Source organism: Miscanthus floridulus, chromosome 16 (genome assembly GCF_019320115.1).
Source record: "Miscanthus floridulus cultivar M001 chromosome 16, ASM1932011v1, whole genome shotgun sequence".
Classification (NCBI taxonomy): Eukaryota; Viridiplantae; Streptophyta; class Magnoliopsida; order Poales; family Poaceae; genus Miscanthus; species Miscanthus floridulus.
This window is the reverse complement of record NC_089595.1, coordinates 114,254,736-114,264,435: the sequence shown is the minus strand read 5'-3', so window position 1 is coordinate 114,264,435 and position 9,700 is coordinate 114,254,736. Positions and strand designations below refer to the sequence as shown.

Sequence of the window (9,700 nt, the reverse complement as noted above, 5' to 3'; positions counted from 1 at the left end):
AATTGGGACAAAGTCTGTAAAATCGGTTCAGCTGGTAACAGGAACTGGCTGTTGGAGTATGTGTGTATTAAGGCCCATATATGGCCCATGTATGACTCCCATATAGCTATCCTTCTAGGGTTAGCCCAATAGCAAGGAATCACAATTCTATCATGGTATCAGCTTAGGTTTCCCCCTTTCCTCCCTCTCCCAGCCGCCGTCGGCAGCCGCTGCCGCCATGGCCGGTGGCCCACCACCTCCTCCCCCTCCCTCCTACTTCCACTGCTTCCCTCCTCTCCCTTCCACCAGGGCGCAAATCGCGAGCCGCGCGCGCCCCGGAGACCCAGCCGCCGCCGCCGCTTCTCTTCTCGCCGTCGTGGGCCTTCCAGGCGCGGACGCGGGCGGCGCAGATGCGGGCGGCGCGGCTGCTCGCGCGGCTGCGGGCCTCCACGACGCCGCACGCGCGCGCGCGGAATTCCAGGGGCCAGGCGCAGGTGGCTCTCCATTTCCCGCCCCGCATCCTCTGCCGTTTCACGCAGCGCCTCCACCGGACTCCGCCCTCGCAGCGGCTCTCGTCACCGCCCGGGCCGCTACCGCGGAGGGCCAGGCACGCCTGCGCGCGGCGGCCCAAGCCTGGGAGCGGGAGCGCGATGCGGCCGATGTTCTGGCCCGTCAGATCACCGAGGCGGAGCAGCTCCTCGTCCATTCGGTGTACCACGACACCACTGCCACCTCGTCTGCTTCACGTCCGTCCCCTACAGTGGTTCTCTGGCCCAACTCGGCTGATCCACTCGTCGCGCAGCTGCACTACCAAGCCGGTGGTGTCCAGAACATCCGGAGCCTGGTTCCTGTCGTCCTCGACCCTGAGTCGCCCTCCTACGCCCGCTAGCGGGACCTGGTCCTTCTCATCCTCCGCCGCTACGCCCTAGACGACCACATCCTCACCGACGCCCCGCCTGCGGCTCGGACCCCTTCATGGCTGCGTCTCGACAGCATCGTCCTCTCGTGGATCCTGGGGACCATCTCCCTCGACCTTCACGACCTCGTCCGCAGCACCCCTAAGAGCACCGCCCGCCGGGCCTGGCTGGCGCTCGAGGGCCAGTTCCCGGGCAACGCCGAAGCCCGGGCCTTGTGTCTCGACGCAAGCTTCCGCACCTTCGTCTAGGGCGACCTCTCCGTTGGCGAGTACTGACGGAAGATGAAGACCATGGCAGACTCCCTCGGTGACCTTGGCTGGGCCATGGAGGACCGGATCTTGGTCCTCAACGTCCTTCGCGGCCTCAACGAGCGATACAGCCACCTCCGCACCTGGATCACCCGGCAGCGGCCCTTTCCCACCTTCCTCTAGGTCCGTGACGACCTTGTCATGGAGCTCACTCAGGGCATCACGCCTGGGTCACTACCCGCGCCGGGGTCCTCGTCTTCCTCGACTGCTCTTGCCGCCACTCCTCCGCCACGTCCTTCCGCTCCACCAGCGTCGTCCCTTCTTGGTCCTCCTCCTCCTGGGCCGAGCGGGGGTGGGGGGGCGTGGTGGCCGTCGTCAACGCGGGGGGGGGGGGCGTGGTGCGGGCCCTAGCCGTGGGAGTACTCCGACGCCTCCACGGGGTACACCCTGGCCCTCCTTCAACAACCCTTGGTCAGGGCGCATCTCCATGTGGCCCTTCCGGGCTCCCCGGGGCGAGCCTGGTCCACCGACGGCCATGCTCACCGGCGCCGTCCCAGTCGCCCCGTTCTCGTCGCCGTGGGCTTCACCTACCTAGACCTCGCCAGGGCCTGTCGGTTGGGACCCAACGGCTTTGGCCCGCTCTGACCCTGACTCCTCCAGTCGGCCCAGATTGGATCGCCGACTCGGGTGCTACCTTCCACACCACCCCAACCCTAGTATACTCTCTTCTGTTCATCCTCCTTCTTCCTCCCACCCTTCGTCCATCATGGTCGCCAATGGTTCGTGTCTTCCTGTCACTTCCGTGGGTGCCGCTCACACTCATGGCTCTTTTCGTCTTCCTGATGTCCTTGTTGCTCCCTCTATGGTTCACAACCTCCTTTCTATTCGTCGTTTTACAGCTGACAATTTCTGTTCTGTTGAATTTGACTCCTCTGGTCTTACTGTGAAGGATTTGGCTTCCCGGCGTCCTCTTCTCCGATGTGACAGCACGGGGCCCCTTTACACCCTTCGGTTTCCTGCGTCTGCTTCTTCCGCTTCGCCCTCCGCTTCGTCATTTGCTTTTGCCGCCACCACTTCATCCACTACATGGCACCGACATCTTGGGCATCCTGGCCGTAATGCTTTGACCCAGCTTAGTCGTAGTTCCGACATACCATGTACTCAGGCTCACGATGAGCACTTGTGTCAGGAATGCCAACTGGGCCGTCATGTTCATCTTCCTTTCCCTACCTCCTCTTCCCATGCGACCCATATTTTTGATCTTGTATATTGCGACCTATGGACGTCTCCTGTTATGAGCATTTCTGGCTATAAATACTATCTTGTTGTGCTTGATGATTTCTCTCATTATTCTTGGACTTTTCCCTTGCGTGCTAAGTCTGATGCATTCCCCACGCTTCACCACTTTTTCGCCTGGGTGTCTACTCAGTTCGGCCTCACCATCAAGGCCGTTCAGTGTGACAATGGGCGTGAGTTCGATAGCTCCAATTCTCGTGCTTTCTTCCTCTCTCACAGTGTGCAGTTACGCATGTCATGTCCCAATACCTCCTCCCAGAATGGTAAGGCTGAGCGCATGATTCGCACCACGAACGACACCATGCGCACCCTTCTGTTCCAGGCTTCGCTTCCTGCTCACTTCTAGGCTGAGAGTCTGCACACCTCCACCTACCTCCTTAACTGCCTACCTTCCGTTGCCTGCCCAGCTCCCACTCCACACCATGCTCTCTTCGGTACCCCCCTCGTTACGATCACCTTTGTGCCTTCAGGTGTGCGTGTTACCCTAACACCACTGCCACTGCTCCCCACAAGCTAGCTCCCCGTTCGACTCAGTGTGTCTTCCTCGGGTACTCCCCGGATCACAAGGGGTACCGTTGCTTTGACCTCACCTCTCGTCGGATCCTCATCTCTCGCCACGTGGTGTTTGATGAGTCCGTCTTCCCTTTCTCCACCACCTTCCCACCCCCCTCCACCCCCGACCTTGACCTCTTCTCCCTGTTTCCCACTAACACGGTGGACCAGCCACCATTGACGTTGTGTCCTACATATACTACTCCACCGTGCCCTTCGCCAGCTCCGTGCTCTGGCTCGACGCCCTCCAGTGCGGCCTGTGACCCTGCGCCCAGCACGGGTCCGACAGCGTCGGACTCCGGTGCTGCTCCTGGCCCTACGCCCTGCGCGGGTCCAGAGACCTCGGCTTCAGCACCTGCTGCACGTTTCGCATAGCCGGTGCGTGTCTACCACCGCCGAGTGCGACCAGCTCCGCTGCATCCGGAGCCGGCCCCGCCACCACCGTCGCCCCCTCGGTCACCACCGGTGACCTCTTCTCCGCCGTCGACATCTACGCCGCCACCTCCACCCTCGGCTGCCCGTGTCGAGCAGTCGGTGTACCACCCGCCTCTCCTGCACTGACACCCGTGTCATGTTCACCCTATGGTGACGTGGCACGCGGCTGGTACCCTATGGCCCCTAGCTCTCGCAGCGATGCCAGGCGAGCCACAGGTCTCTCCTGTACCCTCTTCCGTTCGCGCCGCCTTGTCGGATCCTCACTGGCGTCGCGCGATGGAGGAGGAGTACGCGACACTCCTCGCCAACCAGACATGGGATCTGGTGCCCCGTCCGCCTGGCTCCAACGTTGTTACCAGCAAGTGGATCTGGACACACAAGCGGCGGGCTGATGGTTCCCTTGATCGGTACAAGGCTCGCTGGGTTCTCTAGGGTTTCACTCAGTGCCCTGGCGTCGACTACGATGAGACATTTAGTCCAGTGGTGAAGCCGGCTACCGTCCGCACGGTTCTCTCACTGGCTCTCTCTCGCTCCTGGCCCGTGCACCAGCTGGACGTCAAGAATGCCTTTCTGCACGGTACTCTGACTGAGACAGTCTACTGCAGCCAGCCTGCAGGCTTCGTTGACTCTTCTCATCCTGATATGGTCTGCCGGCTCAACAAGTCCCTCTACGGCCTCAAGCAGGCCCCTCGGGCTTGGTACTCTCGGTTTGCTGCTTACCTGCTAACATTGGGATTCGTGGAGGCAAAGTCAGATACTTCTCCGTTTATCTATCACCACGGCGCTGAGACTGCCTATCTGCTGCTCTATGTTGATGACATTGTGCTCACAGCCTCCAGTCCGTCACTCCTCCGGCGTATCATCGCCTCTCTTCAATAGGAGTTCGCTATGAAGGATCTTGGTGTGCTCCACTTCCTCGGGGTCACAGTTCAGCCTCGTCCCACCGGTCTTCTTCTTCACCAGCGACAATACACTCTTGATATCCTGGAGCGAGCTGGGATGACTGACTGTAAGCCATGCTCCACTCCAGTTGACACTCAGGCCAAGCTGTCAGAGGCAGCGGGCAACCCAGTGCCAGACCCCACTGCGTACCGGAGCCTTGCAGGAGCACTTCAGTACCTCACCTTCACCAGGCCAGACATCACCTATGCAGTTCAGCAGATATGCCTCCACATGCATGATCCCCGAGAGCCCCACCTCACAGCTCTCAAGCGCCTCCTCCGCTACCTCCGAGGCACTGTCGACTACGACCTCCTACTCCACCGGTCTCACTCCACCGACCTCGTCGTCTACACTGACGCCGACTGGGCCGGGTGTCCAGACACTCGGCGCTCCACTTCCGGCTATGCTGTCTTTCTGGGCGGCAACCTGGTGTCCTGGTCGTCCAAGCGCCAGCCGGTGGTCTCCCGTTCCAGTGCCGAGGCGGAGTACCGCGCTGTCGCTAACGGCGTGGCGGAGGCCTCCTGGCTCCGCCAGCTTCTTGCCGAGCTCCACAGTCCCCTCTCCCGGAGCACGCTTGTTTACTACGCCAACGTTAGTGCGGTGTACCTCTCCACCAACCCTGTTCAGCACCAGCGGACCAAACATGTGGAGATCGACCTTCACTTTGTCCGCGATCGGGTCGCCATCGGCGATGTTCGGGTCCTCCACGTCCCGACCACCTCCCAGTTTGCCGACATCTTCACCAAGGGCCTCCCGTCCTCCACATTCTCTGAGTTTCGCTCCAGCCTCAACATCACCGGTGGCTAGTTGCGTCTGTGGGGGGGCTCGTGTGTGTTCTTCTTTTCATGTCCAGTCTGCAACTCCACTGCGCCGGTAGTTCAGACTACGAGGGGGGGGGGTGTTGGAGTATGTGTGTATTAAGGCCCATATATGGCCCATGTATGACTCCCATATAGCTACCCTTCTAGGGTTAGCCCAATAGCAAGGAATCACAATTCTATCACTGGCTAGGCCAGTAATCCTTTGATCTATGCTGGTCTGGCAAAACCGACTTAGCTTGTTCTAGAAATCAGCTTACTCGGATAATCCTTCCTGAGGATCTAGTTAAGGTCTTGTTTTGTTGTACATGTATTCATTTTAATTTATATGTGTTGGAGTGAATTAGGGTAAAACTTAGTTTAATTTTTACCCCAATTTATTTCTACACATGGAATTATGGATTGAAATAGATACATGTACGTCTAATTAAGCCCTCATATGGTTTTGAGAACCATCTAAGGGTGTGTCTGATTGAGCTATGACTTCGAAAAGTTATTGTGAGCTGTGGGCTATGAAAAAACTGCTATGAGTTTTGGGCACATGTCGTTTGTGACCTTACATGTCAATCACCCAATACATATTTCTCTGTTTATATACGGATAATAGTTAGGACAGTATAAATTAGTTTTCTTGATTCCTTTGGGAGAACTACACAAGAATGCTTCAGTGTAGGGTTTTGAGATGCATGGACCAATGTAGTTGCTGAAGTAAATCATATCGTTCAGAGGCGTTATAAAAGTAAGTAGACTAGCCGAAACAGATCATGATTTCCATCGACAAGAATTTTTTTAATTAAGGAATATAAATATTCTGACCTCCAAACATTCACGAACGAATGAGCATAACCGTTTTGCATAAATTCATGACATTTACATCACGCTTCACCACACGGTGATACAAATCATTAAGACTCATACTAACCAAAGACGTACAAAATCAGTATTCAATCTGATTTTTAAAACACCACCCAAACTTGCTGAAAATTCTAGCAGCATATAGATAGGCTAAAAAGGAAGAGAGAGATGTCCTAAAGAGAGGGAGTCGATTGTTGCATAGACAAGATATGCTATTGTTTCTCAATTTCATATCTCCTTTCATTTGTGTCCAGGACACAATGGCTCGACTTTAAGTATCTTGTAGCTTATGCTGCAAACTTGGGTTCTGAACTTATGAACACAGTGCCGCTCGAAGAAATTGCTAGGCTGCTAGGACTTGGGAAAGTGCTTCAACAATTGGTGCGGACTGTTGAGTGCTTTAGGTGAAAGGGTTCAAGTTTTCATTCATATATTTGATTGTTATTTGTCATTTCTCAAGTTCTTTCAACTGGGATTGATGGATAATGTTGTGTTTCTTTCAATGTTGGACTAGCTTTATTACTACTGACAAACAATTAACCTTGATCAACAGGTCTTCAATGCGGCAAAGCACCCCTATCTTTCCTAGTAAAAATCTAGTATAGAGGTTTGTTTTTGTAAATTTTCAAAAAAAAGGTTGTTTTGGTGAAATGCAGACAAAATATGACAGGTCTGTGAAAATTAGCACAAAAAACTTTATTAGATCTGTGAAATTTATACTCACAAAAGAAATCTAAAATCATGCAAGATTGTAAGTAGATATCGGGGGCATGCTTGTTTCAAAGTTGAAAATCAGCATTAAACGTGACTCAGCGCGGACTACAGTGCTCCCTCAATCTTGAAATTAGTAGGCATGTTTTGTTTTGCTACAACAAGCATCTGATGAACAATCTCTTTTAACAATATATAGTTTTGTAGTACGAAATTGGTGTTGCTAGATTCGTATTGAAAAACATTATGATTACGGTTCAGCATCACTTACTTAACATATTAATAGAATAATCGCGATCAAAGCCACCAGACAAAAATACGCCTACTAATTCCAAATGGACGAAGGGTTTTCAGAGTACTTTGCATTTACACCTTGACGTTATCTTCGTCGTGCATCTCAAGACCATCTCTTTTTTTAACGTAATCTCATGATCTCATCCTATCTCATAATCCTGATCCATTAAGCTGGACAGGCTGGACACAAAGAGGCAACGCTGAGGAGGAATCACACAATGGTCATCCGAGATCACCAATAAATCGGCAAGTGGAGCAAGGGTTCAGACGTGCGCCAGGCACGCGTTCAGGGACAGAGATCACAAACATTCTACCGCCACCTCACAAAGCGATCGATCTGCCCTCTGCTACCGTGCAAAAGCCATGATCAGAATCCATATATGAAGTCATGGCAGTCCGTCAGTCTCTGCACCCGGACGTACGCGTCTTGACATTTCTGCTCGGCTCCGGCGTAGGAGCAGCGCAACGGGACGCCACACGCGATCTCCTCCCGAACGAAAGCCAGGGCTTCCACGCATCACACACTGCTGGCTTCCAGCTTCAATGAAGTGCGTCCAACTCGAGACCCGATGAAACCGTTACTCTGTTAGCCTAGCTTAGCTTGCAGACGAAGCTGAAGGATAAACTAGTTAAACTTCCATACATCAGCTGGCAACGATCGTCACAACGAAGCGACCTGAAATATATAAATGTGTGCTCCATATCAAACTGTTCAGGTTGAGTGATGATTTCGTCAGTTCGATTGACTTGTCCGGCGAGGATTTGTATATTTATTATTCAATGTAGAAACTGCAGGGCGCGTTCAAAGATAAGACCCACAGATCGGCGCGACGCAATGATGGAAACAAGTGGCTGCTGAATCCGAATGATCCGTGTGCAATGATAGACCAGAACATGCACCTGCGTCTGCATGGCTTGTGAAGCTAGCGACTGAGGTCAGGGAGGAAGAAGATGACCCAATCATGAGCAGATTTTTCTTGCTCGCAACGCCAAGAGAGTTGCTGGTCTGAAAGGACTAGAGATGTTGTGTGCTCGCTCCGGCGGGCCTCGATGACTGAGATGCTGTAGCTTATTATTCTTTTGGAGAATCGATGGGGATGTTGTGTGCCAACAGTCAGTGAAGCCAATAAAATATTGGCGTTGCCATGCATATTTGAGCCAAATTCTCTTCAGACGACCCATGCGCAGTGATCAACTGATCATCCAGAAGCTTAATTTGGAGAAAATTCTCACAAATGCGTACGACTACTTGTATTCATACACATTCTGAATACTGAGACCCTATTGCAGTCAACAAAAGAAAATACTGTCTGAACTTACGAAGAGAAAACCATGGACGCATTCACCGAAAATTTGAACTCGGAGATACTGCAGCTAGCTGAATATGCATTACTATATGGTATCCATGCTTTTAGTCAACCGTGCAAGAGAATAAACAAATGCATATATGCCTAGAACACAAAAATATCAACCGCCGCAAGCGCAAGATACCATACATGCACAGGCCACAGGAACGTCCCTGAATTTCTGCAGAGATCTTGCACAAAATTTAATCGCTCACTCGTTCAAGTTTGCAGGCCAGCTAAGTTTCCCTCCGATTTCGCTAGGTACCTTGACGAATGAGCCACAGTGACTTCATTTGCCAGAAATCGCCAACTGCCAGCCCGTGTTAGCCATGACACACAGCCAGTTGATGGCAGATATATAAACCCCAGTGAAGTCCACAGCTACAATCTTCAGAAGAGGAAGAAATTCGATCGAATTGATTGATTGATTCCACGAGCAGGCAGCAATGGCGATTGGCGCACCGCCGGATGATTCCCGTCAGCGGCCTGCTTCTAACCAGGCTGCAAACATCCTCGAGAATGTGTGGGCTACCATCATAGGCTCCGCTACCCCGGCGTCGTCGTCGACGGTCGCGTCGTCAGAGGTTGGCGAAGAGAGGCCGCCGGAGGCGATCTTGGAGAGGCTTCCCAGCCTGGGGAGGTGGATTTCCATGGGAGCCGAGGAGTGGGACGAGCTCCTGCTCAGTGTCACGGCGCTCGCGTCGGACGCCGCCGCCTCCGGTGAGCTGCTCGCCGCCTCGCCGGCGAACCAAGAAGCAGACCGGCAGCACGGTCATCGGGCCAGCAGCAGCTCCAAAACGGCGGCGGCGGCATGCAAGAGCTACAGGGGCGTGAGGCGGCGGCCGTGGGGCAAGTTCGCGGCGGAGATAAGGGACACGCGGAGGAAAGGCGCGCGAGTGTGGCTCGGCACGTTCGCGACCGCCGACGAGGCCGCGCTGGCCTACGACAAGGCGGCGCTGCGCATGCGCGGCCCGCGCGCGCACCTCAACTTCCCGCTCGACGTGGTGCAGCGCGAGCTGCAGGCGGCCGCGGCGGCGGCCGCGGCCGGGGACGGCTGTGCCGAGACGACCCGCGTGCTGCGACGGAAGAGGAGAGGCAATCACGATGCTGCTGCTGATGATACAAGGCATGGGAGTGTGGTGGCGGCGGCAACTGGCCGTGATCCGACCATGGTGTCGTTCGCCTGTGCGAAGAAAGATCAGGGGACGCCGCCGTCGATGATGCCGGAACGCTCGATCAGTGATCAAGGAGCGGTGATCGAATTCGAGGACATCGGTGGCGAGTACTGGGACTTCTTGTTCACCTGA

At 54.4% G+C, this 9,700-nt stretch overlaps 2 protein-coding genes across 2 annotated transcripts; both read left to right on the top strand.

The window, feature by feature from the left end:
• Positions 1 to 4,315: 4,315 nt before the first annotated feature.
• Positions 4,316 to 5,176, top strand: LOC136511328 (uncharacterized mitochondrial protein AtMg00810-like). The gene has a single exon (XM_066505435.1). It carries the CDS (start codon positions 4,316 to 4,318, stop codon positions 5,174 to 5,176), a length of 861 nt encoding a protein of 286 aa, XP_066361532.1.
• A 3,663-nt stretch (positions 5,177 to 8,839) lies between these two features.
• Positions 8,840 to 9,700, top strand: LOC136512563 (ethylene-responsive transcription factor ERF094-like). The gene has a single exon (XM_066506533.1). The coding sequence runs from the start codon at positions 8,840 to 8,842 to the stop codon at positions 9,698 to 9,700; it is 861 nt and encodes a 286-aa protein (XP_066362630.1).

Excerpts from the sequence above, each read along its gene's own strand:
- LOC136511328 (XM_066505435.1), top strand. The coding sequence starts at position 4,316 with ATGAAGGATCTTGGTGTGCTCCACTTCCTCGGGGTCACAGTTCAGCCT.
- LOC136512563 (XM_066506533.1), top strand. The coding sequence starts at position 8,840 with ATGGCGATTGGCGCACCGCCGGATGATTCCCGTCAGCGGCCTGCTTCT.